Source organism: Anser anser, assembly GCF_964211835.1.
Source record: "Anser anser genome assembly, chromosome: 2".
Lineage (NCBI taxonomy): Eukaryota > Metazoa > Chordata > Aves > Anseriformes > Anatidae > Anser > Anser anser.
The window spans coordinates 94353776-94378179 of NC_139721.1; the positions used below are offsets into that span (position 1 = coordinate 94353776).

The following is a 24404-nucleotide window of genomic DNA, read 5'->3' on the forward strand; positions in this document are numbered from 1 at the left end:
ACACCAGCAACTGAGTTGGGAAGATGTTACGCTGTGCGGGGGAGCTGGCTGATGACAAGTATTATAGGATCAGCTCTCACCAGAACTCTTGGTGTTTTGAAAAGGGAATGCTTCGCTGGCTCAGTGTCTCATTGCATGCATACAGCTCCTTATCCTCAGCCCTGGAAGGATGCTTGCTGTGAGGAAACCTCTGGGGATGCAATGGTCTTTCTGCTCCTCTGCTCCCCTCCCCCCGCTCCACACCCCCCCCCTCCCACCATGGCCAGGTCTCCTCAGTTTGTTATACCCAAGACATGACAATTTTTCCAGCTGTTTTCACTGTTCTGCTGTTTTAATAGACATGTTCTTCAGCACAGTCTTACAACAGAAAAGTCCAAGTGCATATTTTCGTATTTTACGCATTTAGAAATAAAGTTGAACATGAGAAAAGGGACTTCTTTTCAAAGCCTTTCACTTCTCTAGTTCTCAGTAGCATTTAAAGGGCATCTTCCCTTTGCTGCTGTCTCAGCCCTATTTTCAAAGCCTTCTCCTGAGGAGGCAGGAGGTGCTTTCTGCAGCATGAAGGATTTCCTGCCTGGGGCTGCTGCCTTCCTCCTCTGCAGCAGCAGCATCAGGAGCCCAAGCTGGACCAACCTCAGCACCTCTTGCAGCCCAGCTGCTTCAAACTGTTGCTGCTGCCTTGCTGAGAAGGGGGAGGAGGTGAGACCCACATCCGGAGGCTGTGCAGGCAGCAGGACCTGCCCCATGTCACCTACAGGTCTCAGAGCTCCTCTTTTTTTCTGATGGGACAAGCCGTGGAGAGTCTTCTGCCCTGCTGTTGTTTGTGGGGCACTGGGAGCACAGGAGAGCAGGAAGCATCTACCTGCATCTGCTCAGGTTGGAGCCCTAAGTCCAGGCAGCTTGAGGGTGATGCCAAATTGTAGGGTTGTCCCAGCAGCTGCTTGTCCCAAGAAAAGCATTCAACTGCCAGGGGCTGGGCCATTCTCCACAGACTTTATGTATGGTCACACATTCGCTTAAAAGGTGCCCACCATAGTTTTAATATTGGTCCCACTCACGTCTGATGCTTAGCTTTGCATCCCGATCATGACCTTTCTTTTTGCTGAGATGACACAGGTTAAAGGGAAGTCACGATGACGGTAGCACATTAAATAGTCAGGTGTTCTCCCGTTCTGGCTTCAGTGTGTAATCTCAAAACAGACACAAAAGTAATAGTTTCTCATGTTCAGACTTAAACCTAAAATATATATATATTTTCTTTTGATTCACTGGTGGTGTTTGTAAAATGCAGAGTACAAAGGAGTGAAGTGGATAAAAGCTCTGTTCCTGGCGGAAATGTGCATATGCACAATGTTACTCGCTTTACAGGCTTCTGTGCAAGAGGCTGATCTTAACCACCCACTGTGCCTTCCTGTATATTCATGGTATGTCTGTAGTGTTTTCCAAATTAGAGGAACTCAACCTCTCTCTTAGAGGAGTGGCAGGGAAGGCACATGGCGATAAACATGGTGAGAGTATGCTAACCAAATTACCTCTCATCTAGAAGGTGGCTGTGAGTTTGGGTGTGTGCTCTGCGCCCACTTCACCTCCAGCCATGTCACCCTCACTCCTGGAGATACTTTCTTCCTAGAAAGAGGCAGCCAAGCGGTAGAAAGATTTTCTTGAAAAGGAGTATTACATTCTGTTCATAAACAGGGAAAATGGCAGGGAAAATTATACATTACTCGCATGTGCATGGCGCAACTGTCTTTCCATCCATTATGTCTCTCTGCATTTCAGGGACAGACTCTCAGAAGTACAAATATATATATATATACATATATATATAGCTGCATGCATGTGTTGCCTTATCAGCATCCAGCCTCTTACAGGTTAATGGTCTTTGTCAGAAAGGCAGAGTCTTTGTCTAATGCCTCCACCTATGCTCTGCACAGCAAAAATCTGAATAGATGAGGACATTGCTGCTAGATCTAGGAAACTTTTTCAAGAGGGAAATGGCAGATTACTCCATATATTTCAACTTTGAGCTGTAAGACTGCCTTTTTAGCACTGGGAAGACCACAGAATGTTTGGGGTTGAAAGGAACCTTAAAGAACACAGAGTTCCAACCCCCTTGCTGTGGGTAGACATCTCACAGATAAGGATGGGTAGACATCTCACAGAGAAGGATGATCTGCCATCCAGTAAGACGTAAAATGGCATCACAGAGCATGAAAACAGTCCATATCTGGCTTTTTCTAGCATTATGCTGAAACCCACTTCCCAAAGCAACATGAAAATCACAAAAACTACACCACTGTCAGAATCTCTTGCTTTCAAGCCACCCCTTCAGGCCATGGCATGCAGTCAGGGCATGAAGTAAGAGAGCTTTTGGCTTGCAGCTCTACAAGACACTACCAACAAAAGATGACTGCGAGGACGCCATGTGCTGGTGGGCAGAGGAGTGGCTGATAAATTTCCCAATGTTAATTTCAGTGTTTGAAGTTCTCATTCACATTTGCTAACAACAGAGAAGTATTTCAGAAGAACTGCATCCATGAAGATACCTGCTCAGAATGGTATTACAGCATATCATGGAGCAAGGTGCACTGCAGCTTGCTCTAGGATTGCATGATTTCCTAGTCACACTTTGGTAATGGGCCACTGCACCTTAACCTCCTACACTAAGGCAACAAGAAGACTTATTAACTGAATCACTGGGAGGACTTCTCAACTTCAGGTCATGCATGAAGTATGGGAGCTTTTGGCTTGCAGCTCTACAAGACACTACCAACAAAAGATGACTGCGAGGACGCCATGTGCACAGAGGAGTGCCTGTCCAGTTTGTGCCTGTGGAACACACTGTAGTCGTTGCAGATCAAGAGAAAACGTGCATATTTGCCAAAAGCCTCGCAGAGATACTTCTTGAACTTCTCACCCACGAAGGCGTAGATGATGGGGTTGAGGCAGCAGTGGACGAAGGAGAGCGCCTCAGCCAGCTCCAGGGCTAGGTCGAGCCTTTGGCTTGCCTGGCAGTCATCGATGATGTGCATGTTCCTCATGGAGTCCAGGAAGAGCACGACATTGATAGGGGTCCAGAAAAGGAAGAACACAATGACAACAACGAAAACCAGCTTCATTGCTTTGTACTTGTTGCGAGTGTGACACCGCTGCAGGTTTTTCAAGATGTTGTGGTAGCAGAAAATGAGGATGCCCACCGGGATCAGCCACCCCAGGACATTGACTTCAAAATTACTGAAAATCTTCCAGCCGTTGCTGCTACCAGGATAGCGAGGCAGGCACACGGTCCTGTTGCTGTCTTCCATTTCCCGGAAGAAAATGAGGTCTGGCGCTGATGCTAAAATGGCGACTGCCCAAAGGGCCAGGCTTGCAATGACCCCGTGGGCGGACGTGCGCACCCGCAGAGCATACACAGACCGCACAATGGCCAAGTACCTGTCGATGCTCATGACAGTTATGAAGAAGGAGCTGCTGTAGAAACCAATGAAGTAAGCTGAGCTGACAATTTTACACATGACATTGCCAAAAGACCACTGGCTCGCCAGGGAGTACTGAACCAAGAAGGGGAGGGAGAAGACAAAGAGGAGATCAGAGATGGCAAGGTTCAGCAGATAGACATCAGTCATGGCCCTGACTTTTTTGAAGGCCATTAGGACCCAAACAACCAAAGCATTTCCCACAAGGCCGGTCACAAACAACACAGTGTACAGCACTGGAAAAAAAATCAGTGCAAATGCTGGAATAGTTTCAAGTTCACAGTCAATGTCCAGTTCAGAGTAGAGGAAGACGTCATCATAGGATGCAGAGGAGTTAACTCTTGATTGATAATCCACCTGTTCAAGGACATTGAAGCTCATGAGGCCCTAGTCCCAAATTATACTCATAGTAAATATACTTGGCAGAGTTCATCTCACACCAAACCCACAAGGAAAAATCAGGTGTGCCTTGGCCAGGTCAGAGGATACAAATGAGGAAGGAACATATGTGACCAGTCCTGCCCTGCAGGGATGAGGCTCTTGCACCAGAGGGACAAGGGCAGAAATACTGCAGTAAACCAGGGGGGGTACCAGCATCCCCCCACAGCTCCCTGGGGATGCCCAGCCCTGTGCCCACCCCATGCCACTGAGCAGGTGAGGTGAGAGACCCAGGGAGTATCACCAAGCCACCAACCAAATGGGCATGGCCAGGGTGCTGAGAGCCCCCAGTAGAGGTTTTGGGGCTCAATTCTGTATATTGTTAAGGCCTTTGCATGGTTAATGGGGATGGCTGGGTGCTGATGGCTTCAAAGCCCCCACAGCCACAACTGCCATGGCCAGCCCAGTGCAGCAAGAGCGGTGAGGGCACATCCCCAGCACAGGGACCCCCCTGGACACTCCTAGGGCCAGCCCTGCCCCAGGGGACAGTCAGCCCTGACACATGCAGCCTGCTCAGTGGGAGATGCTTTCACACATGCTGCTTTCAGGGAACTGTGACCACACCCTCACTGTCCCCACCAGCATGGCCTCTCCCAGTAGCAAAGCCCCACACATCCCAGGCACAAACCTGGGCCCCTGAGGCATGCCCCTGGGCTCAGCTCACAGGGCGGCAGCCAGGGAGCAACTCACCAGCGAGTCCTCCAGGTCTCCTCCGGACAGCAGACTTCCCAGGCTGTTGTTCATAATCCAACACTGCGTGAAAGAATACCAGGAAAATTTCTTTATATTTAAAATAAATCTGAGAGGTGAATATATTTTCATACATATATATTGGCAGTACTTTGCTTATGTTTCAATGCCAAGCCACTGGCAAAGTCTACACCCTAAGAGCCAGCAGTCTCAAACTGCCTCTTCCTCTGTGTGACAGATGTTACATTAAAGGTGTGTAAAACCACAAGCCAATGAGTTCAATGTCTTTAGTTCACACATACAGAAACGGAAATGTTTAACTTATCTTCTGGATGATCATTCTGTCATTTCACAGGAATAGGAACGTCAATGTAAGAGATCTGCAATTTGTTCCACGCATATGTGAGGTGCCCCATCTCACCAGCAGCTCCTGTGCCACAGCCCCACATCATCATGAGAGGAGAGGAGAAGCAGCACTGCTGCTCCTGCACACCAAGAACTTTTGGTGAAGATGTATATTGGAGATGGCCCAACATTGCTGATAGCCAATGACGGTGAAGGACACCATGTTTGCCTGGATGGTTTTCCTTGGAAGGGCCCTCTGTCCACCCTGCACCCACCACAGAAATAGTCAAGTTGAGATCATCTCACAGTTCCTTCTCAAAACATGCATTCTGCAGGATGCTCTCAGAGACCAGCAATTCAGTAAAGCCCTGAACAAGATTGGATTTCCACCAACTCTGCAAGATATCTGCTGGGGACCCATCCTGACCCAACACGGCTTGTTGGGATGTGCCATGGAAGTCTGATGTGCTTTGCAGCTAATCTAATTGTTCAGATCATGGTTGTCAGTGTAATGTTGGTGTGAACAATTGTCTCACCCACAAGAAACAAAAGTGATAAATCTCTGAGCACAAGCACCTAGAAAATCTGCAAATATTTCACAGCTGCCTTTTGTTAGCCAGGGGGGACAACGTCACATTAGATGAAAGTATTGTTTGTGAGCCAAGCTGTAGGTATATGACAGTCTGCCTGACAGCCAAGGCCTCCTGAGTATTATTACTCTTGTAATAGCTGAAGACAGAACATTTCTCATAGCAGTGACTCGTGTTGAAGTGTTATCTCCATTACTCATTTTCAGGTTTAACACATCCATCAGTGCTGGTGGCACAGAAGGTACCCAAGAATCATGCAATGTATAAAAAGAGGTGACAACCAACTACATGAATTTGGCTGCCCAGGCAGCTCTGTACATCTCACCTCCTAAATGTAGATGGCAGGCTGCCCAACCACAAGAAATAAGCAGCTCCCAGAAGAACTGAGACTTCAGTGGAACTGTGAAGTGCACAGGTATCTCCCAATGCAGAAGAAAAGAGAAGTTCACAGGCAGGAGCTGGGAGTAAAGGTGACACCTCAGGTACTCACACTATATGTCTTGCTCAGGGGATGCATCTCATTGAGTCTGGGCAACACAGGAGCAGGTTTTCTGTGGTGTTTACACTGAGGCAGGTGCTGGCTGTCCTGCAGGAACCTGTCCCAGTGTGGAAAACAAGCTGCTCAAAGACCCCAGGTCATGCAGACAGGGGGCCTTTGACTGTGAGTTCTCATTTCCTGCCTCAAGCGCCTGAAAAGGCTTTCTTAACTTGTAACCACAACTTTGGCAGCATCAGCAAAAATGTCTGTACATAACCCCCTGCTTGGGCCTTGTGGGCAGAGTTTCCCAAATCTTTTGGAGTAGAGCTGCTGAAATGTTGCCACTCATGCCTGCTCTCTGGTGCACAGGTGGAGTGAGGCAGCGGGGAACGAAGGGGAGCAAGGGGGCAATAGAAATCAGTGCTTGGCTCGGAAAAGAGCTGCAGCAGAAATCTTGATCTCCAGGTGCTTGATCACCAGCAGCATGTGCTGGTGAGCACAGGGACAGGTAGAGGGAAAGGACACGGCCATGGCTGAGCATCTACCAACAGGAATCTGTAGGGGCTGTGGTTTGTTCAGCATCAGCCTGTGTGGCCTCCTCGAGTCTCTGTCCATGCTCACTGTAAGGCAGCCACATTTATTCTTCCCTTCCTCACAGCATCTACTTCCACATCAGTGCTGTGCTTCTCTGAACATTTCTTAACATCCTCAGATGTGGGCACTGGGGTATATCCTTCTCAGCTTCCCTGCTCACTGTGGGGTCACCTGAGTAACCAGCCCCCATGCCTGTGTGCAGCACCCATTTGAGATTTTCCTCCTCTCTACTTTCAAGGAATCCCAGAATCAGGATTTTTGAGTTTGGAAGGGTCCTCCGGAAGTCACCTGGTACAACCCCACTGCTCAAGCAAGGACACCTCATGTGGGTTGCCAAGGACCACATTGAGGAGGCTTTTGAAGATCCCCAAGGAGGAGACTCCATACCCTCTCTCAGCAGCCTGTGCCAGTGCTCAGTTATTCACTAGCCCTCTTCTATAATGGTATTCTTCTCCAAATCCTGTCCATAATACCAAATATTTAGCATTAGGGTGACAGGGGCAAGAGAGATGGGGCAGGGCTCTTTCTGGATCTCAGTAAGAAAGGTCAGACAACAAATGGCTTAATAAAGGAACTGTTTTAATAAGGCAGAATAAAAAGAAGAATATAGGTAGCGAATAAATCTTACTTCCCTTTCAGTTTTGGGAACCCTGCATGTGCTCAGCATTAGATGGACACTAGATGGATTTTTCCACAACACACTGCACAGATCCCATCTGTCATCATTCAAGCTTTACGTGACTTGCTTGCAAGAAAACACCTCTGTTCATCATTTCTACCAGCAAACAGAAAGGATTTTCTCATAGAAACTTCTTGCTGCACTTTTTGACAAAGGCAATGCCACATAGTTGGTGTAATCACTGGTACCAAGTGGGAGCTGCCCACAGGCTCCTCTGTTACTATGAGCTGGGGCCACACTGGTCAAGCCTGAGCCCACAAAGGGCCACTGCTGTAGGGGTCACTGGCTCCTTGGTGTGGAGTGGTCTCCTGGTCAGCAGCACTGCAGCCCTCATGGCATGGCGTGCACAGGGATCCAAACACGTCATGGTCCATCTCCCTGGCCATGGCCAGACCAACTGCATCTGTGTCACCCCAGGGTGACGCTCATCAAAAAGCCACACAGACCCACCACAGAGGAGAGATGTTGACTCCTCAGTCCCAGACCCGAGGGCTCTGGCAGGAGGTGGTTTTGCAGGCATGCTGGCACTGGAGATGATCTTGCTGGGGGGTCTCCTCTCCCACTTGCCTCAAAGCAGTACCTAGCTCTGCAGGGACACTCCCATCCTGCAGCAGGATCAGCAGCTTCACCTTCCAGTTCCTGTCTAACACTGGAAATTCTGAAACCGGGGAAATCTGGGGCCATGATAGCACTGTGGTGCAAGGTCCTGGGGCAGGAAGGCCCATGGGTGCTGGCAGAGCCATCCTGTAGCTTAAACCAGCGGGGCCCGGGTACCCCCAGCTGCAGACACTCCTGAGCAGGGACCAGTCCAGACCTAGACAATGCAGGTAATTTCTGCTTCTGACCTTTGTAATGAGGAAGGATAAATGTCTCCCACCAGTGGCTGGAAAGCCACCAGGCAGAGTGGTCTTGCATCTCTGCAGGGAAGTGACAGGAAGGAACAAGGCTCCCTCTGCTGGGTTTTTCTTCACAGGCAAGGCACAGAAATCATCACTGCAGAGATGTGTGTGACCAGTGGTGCTGGTTCACCTCCTTGTTCATCATGAAGCTTATTTAAGGGAGCAAAACTCTTCCAGCTCCACAGCAAGCCAGGGACTGGGAGACTGTGGTTACTGCCAGGGATTCAGTCTGGAAAAGCTCTTTCTTGGGATGTGACCCATTTGGCCACTACAACTGCAGTCTCTGGTTTGCGTCAGGAAGCAACACAGATGTCCTTTGTGGCTACATCCATGGACAGGGAGGAAGAGAAGCCAGACACACCACCCTCAGCTCCACACAAAAACATTTCAAATACATCATTTGGGTTTGTCAGCCTTATCAGAGTTGTTAAGCTCTAAGCGATCAGTTAAACATATTGTTTATATTGTTGTTGTATTGTACTGTGTTGTATTGTTGTTGTTGTATTGTTATGTATTGCGTATTTATTGTGTCTTCAAAGCAAAAGCCAAGCCAGGTGCAAACTACTGTGGTGAAAGTATGAACTAATTCATAAGAACAAGACATTCCTGTAAGTGCCCTGATGATACAAGCTCAGCACAACAGAAAGACACCAAAGGAAATCACCCAAAGGATCTTTTCAAAACAATGCATATCTCCAAGCCATCCTTCTTATATATCTGTTGATTAATTATGCATGATACGTGTGATCCCATAACAAATTCAGGATGCCATAGGTTAGTAGCTGAATATAGCTTTCTTTCACTCCAGTCTGGTACTCCCCCAAAAAGACCACAATAGGGCAATGTGGAGAAGAGGTTCTCTCTGAATTTCTTTACTATGTAAATTTTGTCCAGCACTAGTCTTCCTGCCACGACCACATTTCCAGCCTGAAACTTTGCACCATATCACTTACAACCCCATGATAAAGAAACATTTCTCATCCGTTCAACACCTCCATTGCTTTTCTGCTTCTTTTCCCCAGGCCACCCACCCATCAACGCTCTAGTGCAGCAGGAAGGGCTGCACCTTGTCGCCAGGCCTTTTGCAGTGGCATGCAGGGGAGAAAAGGAGCCAGGATGCGTCAAGAGGAAGCCAGGAATTCATAGGATTGGAGAAGTGGAGCTGGAGAGGCCTGGCAGCTGAAGAGGAGCGTGAAGGTTGAGCTTTGTACCACCTGCAAGCCACCTGGGGGCATCTCCTGAGCCTTTGAGGGTCTTTGGATGATTCAGGACAGCTGGGAGCCATTTGGAGCCTCCACAGGGTAGACTATGGGCTGCATGTTGGCACGGGACTCCCAGGTTCATCTGAAAGACATTCAGAGCTGCACAGCCTGAACCACCCTGGGGCACACCACCGCAATCAGCTGGCGATACGCAGGGGCTGCAGGCTGAAAGCCAACAGCCTTTGGCCACGTCTCCTTCTGCTTTGTGGAAAAGGAACAGCTGGCTCTGCAGCCACCTTCAGCTCCTCAACTTCTTGAAAGCCTTCGGCTCCCAAGAGCTGAGGCTCATGTTGGTGTCCCGCTGCTTGGGTGCTCCAGTGGTGGGGGATTATAGTGTCTTCAGGTGCCACCAGAACAGGACGTCCAGCGGGAGGGAGTGTGTGGGGGGGAAGAAATGAAAGCAACGCTTCGTAATCGCTCAATTTCCCAGCACCCGTGCCTTGCAGAGCCCGCTGGGCCAAATATTTTGCTGCAGGGGAGGTTTAGGTTGGAAATGGGGAGAAATTTCTTAGGAAGAGTAGTCAGGCATTGGAAAAGGTTGCCCACGGAGGTGGTGGCATCACTGTCCCTGGGGGTGTTCAAGGAAAGGTTAGATGTGGTGCTTAGGGACACGGTTCAGTAGGTGATACTGGTGTAGGGGGATAACAATTCTGTGAGTCTGTGTTTGCCGCAGCACGTTGGCTGGGTACCAGAAAGCCAGGAAATGGGGACAAAACCAGATCCCAGCCACCGACTTAAACACACGCCGCGTGCTTTTCGCATTTCCACATTTTTGCGCGAAGGCCGGGCCGCAAAGCGCGCAGCCACTCAAGCAGGTCACGTGTCACGACAAGAGCGAACCCAGGCAGGCACATCACGTGTCACAACAAGCGCGCCCCCGCAGCACGGCGCCCCCTCCGCCCGGCACGCCAGAGGTTAATGGCCGCGCAGCCGCACTTGCCCGGCCGCGCGCCCCGCGCCTTGGCTGGGATTGGCCCGCGGCGGGGGTGCGCCTGGTGCGTCACTCTTGCCCGTCGCGCTCACTGGTTGCGGAGTGGCCCTGGGATGCCGGGGCGAGAGGCAGAGGTAATGACGCGCGTCCGGCCCGGCGAGGTCCGGTGTGTTGGGTTCGCTCGCGAAGCTAAGGAGGGGCCCCGCGCGGCTCTCCGTGGATGGGAGACCGGCGGGGACTTCGCGTCGCGACGTGGCCGCTGCTGCAATTCCCTCTTGACAGGAAGTTAACCGGCCGCCTCCCCTCCTCCTCCAGATGCATCCCGTCCTGAAGGCCTTCGTCTGCGGCTCCATCAGCGGGACCTGCTCCACGCTTCTCTTTCAGCCCCTCGACCTGCTGAAGACCCGCCTGCAGATCCTGCAGCCCCCCGCGGGCGGGTAAGGGGCCCGGGGGGGCGGAGGCCGGGAGGTGGGGGCCGTGCCCCAGCCCGGCCGGGGCTTGGTGCTCGGGGGTGTCCTTCAGGGACTGAGGGTCCTTCTGGGATAGGGTGGGGTCTGGAAGGAGTGACCAAGAAGTCTGTAGGTCTGAGGTGCTGCAGTAATGCTTGGAGATACAAGTAGGGTGGTCTGGCGTGCGTCTGCTGGAGGGCAGAAGCAGGTCCTCGCTGCAGTTCTTGTCTTATCTTCCTTTCAGGTCCGGCCGTGTTGGCATGGTAATGCTGCTTTTTAGGGTGGTTCGGACCGAGAGTCTTCTGGGGCTCTGGAAAGGTGTCTCGCCAGTAAGTGGCTGTTTTAACCCTCATCTCAAAAATACATAAATAGACCTACCATTTATTAATAACCAAGGACCGGATTTAAGTGGCTAGCTCTTGTACAATTTAAGTGAAATCATGTAATAGGTAGATAGTTAAATCCCATTTTAAGGAGTTAATGGTTAATGTTGTGAGTTCCACTGGTTTGGTCCTAGCAGCCATTGTTGATTTGCAAGGCTGAGCAGCTGAATGCTTGAATAACTTTGTAAACATGGTGTGGCGAGTGCACTAACCTCATTTTGCTTTAGAATACCTTGTTCCTAGAAAATTGCAGATGAGGAATGTGTTAAATCCTGGCATCAGTTGAATCTCTTACCTCTCAGTGGCATTAATTACTTTTCTTTGTGTTCTTTTCTTAGCTTTAGTGATCTTGTAGTGATTTTTTTTTTCATAAAGCTTCCTATCACATTTAATAGCTCCTGAAATGTTCTGTAGTACATTTTGTCTTACGTGTGCTTTTTCTGTCTTACTTTGCTACTGTTTCTTTGCAGTCTTTTGCAAGATGCATTCCTGGGGTTGGGATTTACTTCAGCACTTTGTACACAATGAAGCAAAATCTTCTAGTGGACCGTTCACCCACAGCCCTGGAGTCTGTCTTTCTGGGTGCCACTGCACGTGCAATATCAGGGATTTGCATGTTGCCAGTAACTATAGTGAAGACCCGGTATGAGGTTAGTATGACTTTCTAATTCATTCCTTGTTAATAATATCACACCCCTTCCTCATGATGACAAAGAAATTCTTGTATCTGGAGAAGGTTGCTGGTCCTCAGATACAGCTAGAGATTTAGTCCCGAGTTCATCCTGGTTCACACATTGTGCCAAGTCATACGACTGGTGTTTAGGCAAGAAGTGTAAGATGAAACAGAATTCACCCTGAGATTTTGAAGTTCTGTTTGCATGCAATGTCTTTGGAATTGTAGGGCCCTTTTCAGGTTACCTTCTTGAAAGACTCTTTTAAAAGCAGGGGCAGGTGGAATGAAGTTTTTGCCTTGGGCTATCCTCTCTACTGCCATCTTAGGTATTACATGAAGCACGTAGCATTGTTGGTTTGAACATGGTTACCTCAGGCTGAGAACAGAGCTCCTCAGCCTGTTCCTGGCATGTGAATGACAAAATTTTATTTGCCTCTGCAGAGTGGAAGATTTGGCTATAGGAGTGTATACGGAGCTCTGAAGAATATTTATCAGACAGAAGGGGCTCGTGGCATGTTCAGTGGGCTCACCGCAACGCTGCTGCGGGATGCACCATTCTCTGGGATTTACCTGATGTTCTACACACAGACCAAAAAACTCACACCTCAGGGTAAGGCTGAACTTTGGAGGTTGTAACAGAAGATACTACTTTTCTTGCATCTTGCCCTATGATTCCCTTCTCTGCCTATTGCACTCAACCTCAGCAGCTAAATTAGTCTCTTGTAGGACTTCAGGTGAGATGTTTGCCTTTTACTTAAAGAGAACTGTAGACCTATAGCTCAGGTCAGTGTAGAAATGGAAATTGACCCCAAATTAATTGATTATGAAGACTGATGCTTAATATAAGTAAATGATGCATAAGTGGGTTAGTGAAGAACTGAGAGGATGTGTTCAGCAGTGTTTTATCCTGTTGGTTGTCTTGTATACTGATTAGTTCCCACTAAACTGGGGTTTCTCTGGTGTTAGAACTGGCTGGGACAAGACTGGCTGGGATAAGACTTACACATCTTTTCCTTATCTGAGCTCCAATTAAATTCAGTTCCTCAGCAGTGAGCTCTTTGTGCAGTGTTATCTTTAACTTGTTGCTACGTTTCCTTCCAAGGTCTTCTCTGCCCTGCGTGGATTTTGTCTTCTCTTGGACTCTGCCATTGATACCATCATTCAGTAGCTTTTCAGTTTGTAATGCAACTTAGCCTGTTTTGTATCTGAGTGAGTTGCCTTTGCTCTGCTGCAGACTATCTGGATCCAGTGCTCATGCCCTTGATGAATTTTGGCTGTGGGATCTTTGCGGGAATCTTGGCTTCACTGGCAACACAGCCTGCTGATGTCATCAAAACACACATGCAGCTGTCCCCTGAAAAGTACTGCAGGACGAGCCAGGCCATTGCCTTCATCTACAAGGTGAGATGAACCCCTTGTAGCTAGTGCAATTGCAGCCTCGCTTCTCACTTACTTGCCTGAAGCACAGCCATGCTAAGAAAGTTGTTGCCTTTTAAAGTAGGTGAACAAATGTGACTACTCATTGAGTTCTTACAATCAGGCTAATTAGCATGAGCATTTTCAGAAGATGAGATAGAACACGCTGCAGGAGACTGAGGCTGAATTTCTTGTCACTGGCTTATGGGCTGCTCAGGAAAGTAACTGGAGAAGTAATGTTTTTGATGGCTTGAAAGCAGTCAAAGGCTTCAGTCCGTTATTCCTTGGTTTCCCTTGTAATTAGTGAGGCCATTACTGCTATCAGATATTTTTTTGCTCTTCTTGGATGGATTACAAGGCTGTAAACTTGCTCCCTGATTATTCTTGCCATTCCCTAGTCCATTATCTTTTTTTTCCACAGAATTACAGAAAATGGGGAATTGGAGAGCAAGCTTAGAGCACAAAGGTGGGCGTATTGCAGCAAGCATCTCTCCACACAAACTTGCTTCATGTTTCCAACTAGTGAATGATTTCACTTAAGTTCTGTCTGTTATACCTTGATTCTTACACTGGTAGTGATGGAAAGCACTTGGATTATTTCATTTTAGCTCTGTACGTAAGCTTGGTGGAGCTGTGCTTGCAGCTGCCGTCACCTCTGGCTTATCAGTGCAGGCACATCTGTAGTTACCACAGTGAGACAAAGGGTTTCTTTAGTATGTAGCATGAAATGGCAATATCAGATATAAGCCAGTGAAAAAACAATTCTTTTCCCTTAAAAGAGAAATAAAATATTAAAAGACACTAAAAGAGAAATAAATATTCAGGTCTGTATCCAAGGAATGGGATGGAGATGTACTCAAAATCTACCTTCCCCTTCCTGCCCTCAGAAGGCAGCTTTACTCTGTTTCCATATTGAACTCTAATCCTAAACAGGAATATGTTGGTTTTTTTTTTTGTACATGGTTCCTTTCCTTGTATCAGATTTTTTTTCTTCTTCAGTACTTATAAACTTCAGTTTTAAGTCTTAAATGATTTTTGTGAATATGAATGGTCTCTAAACTAGGACAAGTCACTTTCCTCAAGTGGCTTGAAATTGTTACTCCCTCATCTTCTCTTTTTCAGGCTTGAGTGTGGCTTTCCCTATTGTTTGTCATCCTAACACACCCTTCCCCTTCCTTCTTGATCAGTAGCCCTGCAAGTGCACAGTGTTATGGGTTCTTCCTAAAGGTTGAATGCAATTTAAGCCTGGATCTTTCAGAGGCTGATCTGGATCAGAGCTGAAATACATCCTGGGCTGTTCCATGTAATAAATGATGAGAAGTTAAAATGCTGGAGGCAGATGGTAACGGATTGCTGTTTATCTCCTGTTGCAGGACTTTGGGCTGGTCGGCTTTTTCCGAGGTGGAGTGCCCCGTGCCCTCAGGCGTACTTTGATGGCAGCAATGGCATGGACTGTATACGAACAGATGATGGAAAAAATGGGCTTGAAATCTTGACTGACTTGCACTAAAACTGACCAGCTTCACTCCTTTTCCTGCTTGCTGTGATCAGCTGGCACTGGGAAGTTACCAGTTGCACAGAGGAATAAGCCTTACTCAGCTGGGAGGAAGAAAGTCCTTCTGAGACAGAGGGTTAGGCCTTTTGGCAAGTAGGGGAAAGAAGAGTTGAATCTTTGCTTCATTTGATCAATGCATTCCAGAAGGACTGTACTTGCAGACTTCCTTGGGAAATGGCAGGGTTTCCGCAGCCTGGTGTCTGTGCTGAGAGAAGCCTATTTTAAAGATAACTCTGTGCTCACCACCTTAATGCAACGAGAAATTGCTGAACAGAAGTGTTTGAGGAGAAAACAGCAAGGGCAATGCTGATTGCAGAACCTGCCAGCCTGTTCCTTGCTGATCTGGCCAGTAAGGCCACTGTGATCCACCATCTGCTGTAGATCCACTGTGATCCACCATCTTCCTCGTATGCTTTGTTCTCACAGGGGAACACTGCAAACCCAGTCAGGAGACTGGATGTGTCTCTTGAGGTTTATAATGCAGGAGTGGGTGGAAGAGAATGAAGTGCTGAAGGAAAGCTCTGTCATCATTTTTATACTGTGCTTGATAGCAGAGAAGGTAACTCAAGCCTCCTAGCTGTGTCATATGCCACTGTGTAACTGAGTATCTTAACACTTCAAATGTGCTTCTGCGGCTACAGCAGCATTTGCACTAGAATTAAGAAGCACAAGACACTTCAAAGCAGAAGTAGAGAGCGTACTAGTTGCTACCAAAATTCTACTCGTTCCCTGAAAAACACTTTTCCTGGTGATCTGATTACATCAGGAATACTCAATTTTTTTTATCCAGTTGTACTAGAGACTTATTTGCTTCCTATTATTTGTTTGATCCCTGATCTACATTCTGCGTGAGCTGGTCCTTAGATGTAGCTTTTAGGATCACAGCTCCTAGTGCATAAATGTATAATGGAAGCAGATACAGATACTGACATTTCAGATTTCTCTCAGAAGCCATTACTGATTACATGTGGAATATCTTTAGTTTGGGAGAGAAAAGGCTGTTCTTTTCTGCAAGCTTTCTCCAAAGTTTGAGGTGTCTGAGTGTTGGGTAGGGAACTTCTGTTTATGTTCCACACAAACTCTGGCCGGGTTCTGAGATGATTGTTTTCTCTTAGCAGGTTCATCTATTCATGTTTCAGTATTCCTGAGTTTAAGCTTGGAAATCAAATACGCTTTTTTTCGTCAACTGTGACTCTTCCCTCATTCCTACTCCAGACCTAATAGCATGTGCTTTCCAATCTTGGGTACAGCCTGCTCCCCTCTTCACTTGTACCTCTGTGGGCTGGCTGAATTGGGACTCTTGCAGCTTTGCTGGTGTTGTCACAAAGCTAAGCATGGAAGTATGTGTCTTGTTCTGTAGCGTACCTTGCAGAAAACATACCATTGGTTTTTATTAAATACCTAGTGGTGTTAAAATTCACTTTAAAAACAGAGTAGGTGTCTCTAAATATGAAGATGTGGCACACTTTAGCTGTATGAACTGGTTTGACCTATCGTTCTTAATACTTAAAATGCAACTTGCATAATCAGCACCGGCTCTGGCAGTCTCCTGACCACAAGAACAGAAGGGATGTGGGTTGTAAAAGATGTTCTTCAACAGATTCCAGCTGCAGGAAGCTTTGATTGACGTGAAAGTGAAGTCGTAGAAAAGTTTAGGGGACAAGCTGGCAGATTGTCAGGTGAGTGGCTGGATCACTTGCCAAATCCTGAATAAGAGCAGTTCCCCTTTTTGCAGTCCCTCTTACCCTCTTACTTGAACTCACAAATGCACGTGAAACAGTGGTAACTGCACACGTTGCTGTTTGTTACCCTGAGTACTGCTGACAGAGCTGGAGAACCAAGTCTAGATTACTGACCTGGCAGAGTGTTTTATTCTGCTATGCATGGGGTCAAAGCCTGAATTTATTTGGGGTTTCTCAGTCTGGTGCATGAGGTAGATCTGTTGTTCACCTTGGGTTGTGGCAGTCAAGGGCTGCACATGGTGTTGCCTGCAAGATGCTTCACAAATATTTTAGTTGCTGATTAAGCAATTGCAAAGTAGTATGCAGCTTGTGCAGATAGAAGCTTAATGAGGCATGTGAGCAAAGAGTGCCAGATGATAAATCTTGTATTAAGTAATGTCCTCATCAGAAATCTGAAATGCAGGACGGCTTTGGTGGCTTTCATGCCCTCTATTCCTGCCTGGTCAAGTAACAAAGGAAGAACTAAAGAATCTATTCAGACCTGCTGGTGTCTTAAAATCTACTGCCCTAAAGCAGTATTAGCTTCTTCTTTTGGAAGGCTCTTCTATTCCCTTCACTTCATAGAGAATGAGGAGGCTCTTAGTTGTTGCAGTAGAGTGAAAAGGTGTATGTCTTTCACTTGTGGACTAGTTGGGGCTCCTTGGACTTTTACAAATAGAGAATCTAAACTGCACTGTGCTTCATCAACCCTTAGTGCTGCAAATCAAAGACTTCTCTCACACAAGCTGGGAATAGTGAGTTTTGTGGTACAGCTTTGTTTGTTTTTATTTCTTTTGTCACTTCCCTTACATATAGGGGAAGGGAAAGCTTGAAGTTCTTTCTACTTCACAATCTGAAAGCTGTATCAGGCAGATACAAGACTTTCTCAGCTCACTTTATCATCTTTCACCGTTTTCCTTTTTCAAAAAAAAACAACATTGTTTCTAAACTGATTAGTTGAAGTTACTTTTCAATAGTTATGGTGAGTGTTTAGCTATGTTGCTGGTGAGACTGTATGCTTCTAATAAACAACAAATGGTCACTGTACAACCTAAACACAAAAACCAGAGACAGTCCCAGAGGCAGGTACTGAATCACCTACCTCCATCACCCCAACAATTCAGCACTAACAATCCCATTAGATAATCATTTTCAAAATCTAAGCTAAGATGGCTTTGGAGAAGGTGGTGTGATAAAGTGTGAGCCTTTTTCTATTATGGCAGGATCACAGTCAGATCCCTCTCTGGGTGACCTCAGTTGCTGGCAATGCACTCTTAGTGAGTGTGCATTGGCTCTGTTTGCCCCTGCAACTGTGGTATAAGAATGCAACTGGCTAACACGTTGAGGCAGTCAGTATTTAACTGACTTGTAAAGACAGAAGAGAAATAGCCTGGTTATTTATTTGTTTCATGTTATTGCTGTTCTGCCTGTGGTGGTCTTATTTTTTTTTTCCTCTTGCACTGTTTAAAATAGAACTGGAGCTTTTGAACATTTTATAGGTTTGATTGTTTTGAGTGTATGTCTACATAAAATGTTTGTGATAAAGTATATATTTCTATTAAAAGCTGTGGTTGCCAGAATTATCAATTTCATCCCCTCTATTTCTTCAAAAAAAAAACAACCCACTAACAACAACAAAACAAAACAAAAACAACAACAACAAAAACGTAAAAAGCAAAGGGATGGGATGGAGGAAAAAGCCTAATAAAGCAAAAGAAGTCTCCCAAGAGAACAGAATTGTTGGGTGAGTTCAGATTAATATGAGGCCATGTGTATTCCCTTTCTCTAGGGCACAATAAACAGACTGTGCTAATGCAAGCTGAATTTGCATTACTTAAATGGAAAAAAATACACAGCAGTGGGGACTCTTGTCTTCCTCACAGCTTCCTCTGCCTGCCTGTTGTGTGTTAAGGCTGATAGGAAGTGAATATCACTAGCAGATGTTGAAATATCAGCCTTTAGGACAGTGGTGTTTTGAGTACTCTGAGTAGAAACTAACTTTTTAATCTCCTGCAAACCAGCTCTTTGCTAATCAGCAGTCTGATCTCAACGGAGGACCAAAAACTGTGCTTGTGACTTCATTTTCACTGTGAGGCATAGTGCAAGGGCATACTTGATTGCTGATCTCTTACCAAAGCATGGCCCTGGGATGCAGTAGCGGGCAGGCTGCACTAACTCTTGCATGCAGGGCTCCCCAGAGCTTCTGCTGCCTTGGAGACCTACATCCAGTGTAGAGGCATTTCTGTTCACTCTGCTGTCAGCTGCCGCAGCTGTGAGGAGAGATAAGGGACAAGCTCCCTAACCCTGTGGAGGGTGGGAAAGATAGAAGAGGAACCGTTAAAGTCACTATTCTTGTAATAGAACATTGACCTATGGTTCTGCCTTCTGCTTAAGAAACAGGTAAAATAAAAGGTTAACAAGGAGACCTCTGGAACTTTTGTAGAACTGGAAATAAGGATTTGCTGAAGTCTGTTTCCCCAAACCATTAAAGAAATAATAAACCTTTGAAATACAAGCGAAGATGGAATTTACAAAGATGATACTGCTCTGGATTTAGTAGATGCCAGTTGTAACTTCAGTAAAGATCATTCAACTGTGAAACCATTTTTCTCTCCTGAAACTGCAAACTTCAAGGGAAAACTGCATCTTTAGAAAAATAACCCTACCTCCACTATTGAGTGGGCCAAGTACTAAACTCAGAGCTCCCCGGAGCTTTCAGCACGTGAAGAAACTGTAGCTGCTTCCAGAGGCAGTTTCCATACGAGTAGTAGCACTATGTGCAGTGACAAACAGCCTTACAAAAGATGAACATTTTTTGAATAAAGGCAAATGTGGGACCGCCTCTGGCAAAGGTGAACAAAAGAAAGCCACGCAGTCACAGTAGAACTGTTCTTTCCTAGGGATCGGGCCTGCAGGAGATGCAGCAGACTGCACAGGGCTCTGCCTCCAACATAAGGGATCACCAACAAGGACGTACATCATCTTATCCAAACTTTTAAAAGAAAAAAAAGCCACATACTAAGGAGTAACTTTTAAGTGTTACATTCCATGTTGTTTGGAAAACCAGACTGCTGTCTCCAGTATTAGATACTGTGGTTATCAACTGTATTCCTGAGAAATGTGCATAGTGTGCATGCCTATAAAGTTGCAAATTAACCAACAGGCTATGCTGTATCTCTGGCTGAGGGCCACCATGCTGCAGCAAAGCTAGCAGACAGGATCATGTAGCAGATTCTCACCCACTGTGGTGTCATGTCCCATTTGCTTGACTAAACTTGTACCTGGGGCGACCTGTAGTTCACCTGCTGGGCTGTACACTGGACAGGCTGCTAAACCGGCACGTATTAATGTCTGCTAAGCCTGCTACTGCATGGTTTTGTGCACCTTTGCTAGAGGAGGATAAGCAAAACCAAGAAGTAGTAATAAGGTGTGGTCACAGAAACAAATCTGAAGTGAGAGTAACGAAGATAATATATTGTTTCAAATAAGAACAACTTTTAGAAACACTTCCAGAGCCACCCTGACCTTGGTGGCCTTCCACCAGCTGCTTCCGCTCCCTGCTGCAACAGCACAAGGGAAGCAAGGGCCTCCCCTTCCTTCTCCCTAGGGGCTCAGTACAGAAAACATGCTCCGAGGACAGGGGGAACAACATGAGATGGAAAAGGTCTCACACAACATCTGAAAGATATCATATCCTTTATTGACCATGGGAAGACTGTAAGCTGGCGAACCTGCAGGATTTCCCTCTTCCTCACCCTGCCTCAGCTGCAGGGTGCTGATGGGGCAGGGCTGAAGCACTGTAAAGCCACATCCTCGTGGCACACTGTTCATGCCTCTTTGCCAGGGGGATCCCAGGCACAGTGTTGCAAAACTCTATCCTCTTCACTGAAGGTTAATCGGTTCCAGTTATCGATTTGATGATGACCGGGACAGTGTGGGACAGGGAAGATGGGCTCACACAACACCTGTAACTCAGGAACTCTGTTACAGGTTGCAGGGAAGCCTTGCATGGGCCAGGTAAGTTAATGCCTTCACTTCACATTTCCTAACCCTGCCTCAGCTGCCTTCTGGCAGGGGACTGGAGCCCTTTCAAGGCACAGGGCCAAGGCTGAGACACCAGAGAAGCCCTAGTCCTCTTGGTAGTGCTCCTACTTCTCTTTGTTGGGGGAATCCCAAACACAACATTGACGCATACAGCTTCGCAGGAGGTGGCTGTGTATCTGTGTTCTCCTTTTTGTCTTCTGGAGGATCCAACTCCATGGACTCCACACCATTCCCTGCATGACACCCACAGGCATGTCCCATGGCAAAGATACTGCCCAAAGGTCTTTCTTACTGAGCCTCTCTCATGTTCTGTCCAGATGCAGCAGTCGATTCACTCTTCACAGGACCTCTTTGGGCAGCAGATGTCTGCACGGCAGCTCAGTGGCTTTCCCACCACTGGGGGGCCTATTACAGCCCCCTTGCTCACAGACCTCTCCTGGCAAGGGCTGCTGCTTTCTTTCACAGCCTGGGCTGGCTGTCGGGGAGACAGTCTTTCTGCGGCTTTGTAGCCACCCCAGGAACCTCCTTGAAGTTCTTGATGCACCACTCAAAGGTTGGTAGTAACTCTGTGATGCTTCCCTACACCTGCCTACTCCAAGACTCCTTGCTGCTGCAGGATGACCGTAGGCTGAAAGCCACTTTCTGTGGGTTCAGTCCCACATGCCATTTTGCTTGCTAGACAGAAAGGCTGCTCCTTGTGCCCAGGGACCACTCTGTGTTCCTTCATGCATCCTGGACTCCGTAACAGGGGTCCTACAAAGGGCTTTCTCCAAGATGTCACTGCCTTGCTGTTACTGACTGGATGATCCAAAACAGCCTCAGACGCAGAACCGTAGAGTGATTCTGTGAATTGCACGGGACCCACATGGATCATCGAGTCCAACACCTGGCTCAGCACAGGATTACCTAAAAATCAAACCATATGTCTGAGAACATTGTCTAAACTGTTCTTGAACTCTGGCGGGCTTGGTGCCATGACCACTTACTTTCCTGGGGAACCTGTTCCAGTGCTTGAACACCCTCTTAGTGAAGAGCCTTCTCCTAATATCTTGTCTGAATTTCCCCTGACACAGCTTTGTGCCATTCCCTCAGGTCCTATCTCTTGCCCTCTAGACACTTCAACAACTTTGTTTCCCTCCTTTGTTTTGGAAAGGAATTCACAGGTGGCTTCGTGCTATTTCACACGTCCCTGAGTTAGAGATAATGAGGAAAACAGCGGTAGAACCAAAAACTTGAGCAAGGACGAGATAAAGTAAATTGGCTACAGTGGTAAAGATGAGCTTTGGGCAGTGGCCAATTGCTGGCTGGCTCAAGGCGCGTGTCTGAGGGTCTCTAACCAACTGTAAGACAGATTCGGGCGCATGGACAGCATGTGGGGCTATGGGGAAAGTATTTGTAGTGGTGAAAAATGGCAATAAAGGTCCTGGTGTTGAAGAGCCATCAGGAGTCCGTGTCGTGTGTGCCTTCAAATGGTGACCCCGACGTGATCAGGGCGGAGCAGCGCTGCGCGAGAGTCTGAATGGAACCCAGCCAAACGAATCAAGTACGCAGCTGGACTGCAGCCGCAACCCTGGGACATCACCTGAAGGACAGGTGAGCAGCTGGGCATTAATCATGGGAGCTAGCCTTTTGGCAGAAGAAGAGGCTATAGTGAAATTACTAAAGCAACTCCTAATAGAAAGGGGAGTAAAATATGATCCGTTTAAGATAAAGCTATGATTGAAAATTTTGCAAAAACAAGGATTCTCCTCAATGGCTTCTACAGTATTTGATGTAAAAACTTGGGACCAAGCGGGGGAAAAAATATGGGAAGCAGCATCCAGTGGGAATACTAATGCTGCTGAGGTGATGACTACGTGGCGGCTGGTGACAGAGACTTTAAGAGCGTGGCAGGCAGAAAAGAAAGTACAGAACGCCACTGCCCAGGCAATAAAAGCAGCCGAACTGAGATCAGAGCCTGCAAGGTCACCAGAGCGGTGCAATTTGATAGACCTGGGGGATGACAAGGAAGAGGGCCGCGGACCGCCGCCGCAGAGCCCCTCCCCACTGACCCCCTCGGCTCCCGCCTTGCCTGCCCCCGATAATGCCTCCCTGGGGGCCCGAGCTTTTGACCCGTGGGAACGATGGGAGCTGGTGTGCCAGGAAGCACCAAAGGACAGGGACCCGGTGGGAATGGCTTTCCCGGTGCGGCCCAACAGTCCAAATGAATATAATGCCTTCCAATGGGACCTAATTAAAGAATTAAGAAAGACTGTGACTGCATATAGATTACACGCACCATTTACTCAGTCATTGTTAGAAAATGTTATGACTGGTCAATTGTTGGTGCCATACGATTGTCATCAGATAGCCGCGATGATTTTAACGCCAACACAAAAATTACTGTGGGAGCAAAAATGGAAAGAAGGGTGCGAATTAGCCGCCCTGGGTAACATGGACCGGCAGCCTGGCGATCCCATCCTGGGAGCCGGGATCCCACAGTTGGTGGGGACTGAGCCGCTACTTGATCCGAGATTGCAGGCTAGGCTCGACGATGCCTTCTTGCGGCAGTCCGCATCTCTGGCCTTCGAGGTTATGTTGAAGTTGCCTGAAGTTGGAAAAGTCGAGCCATCATTTACCAGCATTAGGCAACAAGTTACCGAGCCTTATATGCAATTCATTGATAGATTGTGAGCCGCTTTGGACAATCAAATTGACAACCGCGAGGCCAAAGAGGCCCTTATACTAAAACTGGCAGTGGAAAATGCAAACATAGACTGTAAGAAAATACTCCAAGCCCTGCCTGCTAATACTACACTAGTACAAATGACAGAGGCTTGCAATCGAGTCGGATCCACAGAACATCACACTGCCGCTTTGGCCGGAGCTTTTGCTACTGCGCTAAAAACCGGGTGTAAACGGTGTTTTCGCTGTCGAGCCACGGGGCATTTTGCCACCGAATGCCCTCAGCGAGGATCGGGGGGGGAACGCGGTAACCCTGCTCCTCCCACTATTTGCCCACGGTGCGGCACGGGATGGCACTGGGCTAGCCAGTGCCGTTCGACGCATAATGGAGAAGGACGACCTTTACAACCGCGGCAGGGAAACGGGAAGCGAAGCGCGGGGCGGGGCCGCGCGACGACACAAGTGCCCCGGCCTTCCGTCGTGGGCGGGCCGTCCTCGCGGAAGTCACCGCCCTGGGCGATGATGACTACCGGGCTGCGACCGCAGCCGCCCACTGCTCCAGCGATCCCACCCACTACGTCACCGTGGATTCCCTCACAGCCAAAACCCGAGGAAGCGCCGGATTGGATGTCTCCACAGTAACGAGCTGCACCCTCTGGGACACTCGGGTCCGCAAAATACCTCTAAACGTAAAGGGTCCAATAGGGAAGGGATGCAGCGCCCTCTTGCTAGGGCGGTCTAGCACCACGCTAACGGGTTTTTTTGTACTGCTTGAAGTCATTGACGTTGATCATGAAGGCATAATACAAGCAATGGCATGGACTCCCTCCCCACCGGTGCTCATTCCCAAGGGGACTACAGTTGCACAGTTAATACTATTTAAAGCCATAGTTCCACAAGCAGAGACGTGTGACCAAAACGACGCGGAGTTTGGATCAAAGGGACCTCCATCAGCTTTTTGGGCCTCGGCCATTACCATCAAGAGACCTATGCTGACCCTAACACTTCATCACCCAAAGGCCGACCCCTTGAGTGTGCAAATAACCGTATTAATGGATACCGGGGCAGATGTTACATTAATGTTAATTAAGATGTTAATTGCTCTTCACGATTGGCC

General features: G+C 47.6%; 2 protein-coding genes across 4 annotated transcripts; one reads left to right on the forward strand and one right to left on the reverse strand.

The window, feature by feature from the left end:
* Positions 1-2756: 2756 nt before the first annotated feature.
* Positions 2757-4951, reverse strand: LOC310895332 (C-C chemokine receptor type 4-like; the record flags this gene model as incomplete). The annotated part of the gene is made up of 2 exons (XM_083826551.1): positions 4605-4951; positions 2757-3833 (listed from the first exon to the last, which is right to left on the reverse strand). The coding sequence occupies exons 1-2, from the start codon at positions 4734-4736 to the stop codon at positions 2757-2759; spliced, it is 1209 nt and encodes a 402-aa protein (XP_083682677.1). The 5' UTR covers positions 4737-4951.
* A 4416-nt stretch (positions 4952-9367) lies between these two features.
* SLC25A38 (solute carrier family 25 member 38) lies at positions 9368-18159 on the forward strand. 3 transcript variants are annotated; one of them, XM_083826563.1, is made up of 7 exons: positions 9368-9490; positions 10698-10819; positions 11076-11160; positions 11685-11864; positions 12329-12497; positions 13122-13288; positions 14677-18159. In XM_083826563.1, exons 2-7 carry the CDS (start codon positions 10698-10700, stop codon positions 14797-14799), a joined length of 846 nt encoding a protein of 281 aa, XP_083682689.1. In that variant the 5' UTR covers positions 9368-9490; the 3' UTR covers positions 14800-18159. The 3 variants fall into 3 exon arrangements, with proteins under 3 accessions (XP_083682689.1, XP_083682687.1, XP_083682688.1); XM_083826561.1 differs by lacking the exon at positions 9368-9490 and adding an exon at positions 9831-10516 and having other exon boundaries at positions 10665-10819; XM_083826562.1 differs by lacking the exon at positions 9368-9490 and adding an exon at positions 9832-10516.
* Positions 18160-24404: the final 6245 nt, after the last annotated feature.

Bases quoted from the DNA above. Each gene is read 5' to 3' on its own strand.
- SLC25A38 (XM_083826561.1), top strand. From the start codon at position 10,370: ATGGCCGCGCAGCCGCACTTGCCCGGCCGCGCGCCCCGCGCCTTGGCT. The intron at 10,820-11,075 runs GTAAGGGGCCCG...TCTTCCTTTCAG, and splicing joins CTGCAGCCCCCCGCGGGCGG to GTCCGGCCGTGTTGGCATGG. The intron at 13,289-14,676 runs GTGAGATGAACC...CTCCTGTTGCAG, and splicing joins CCATTGCCTTCATCTACAAG to GACTTTGGGCTGGTCGGCTT.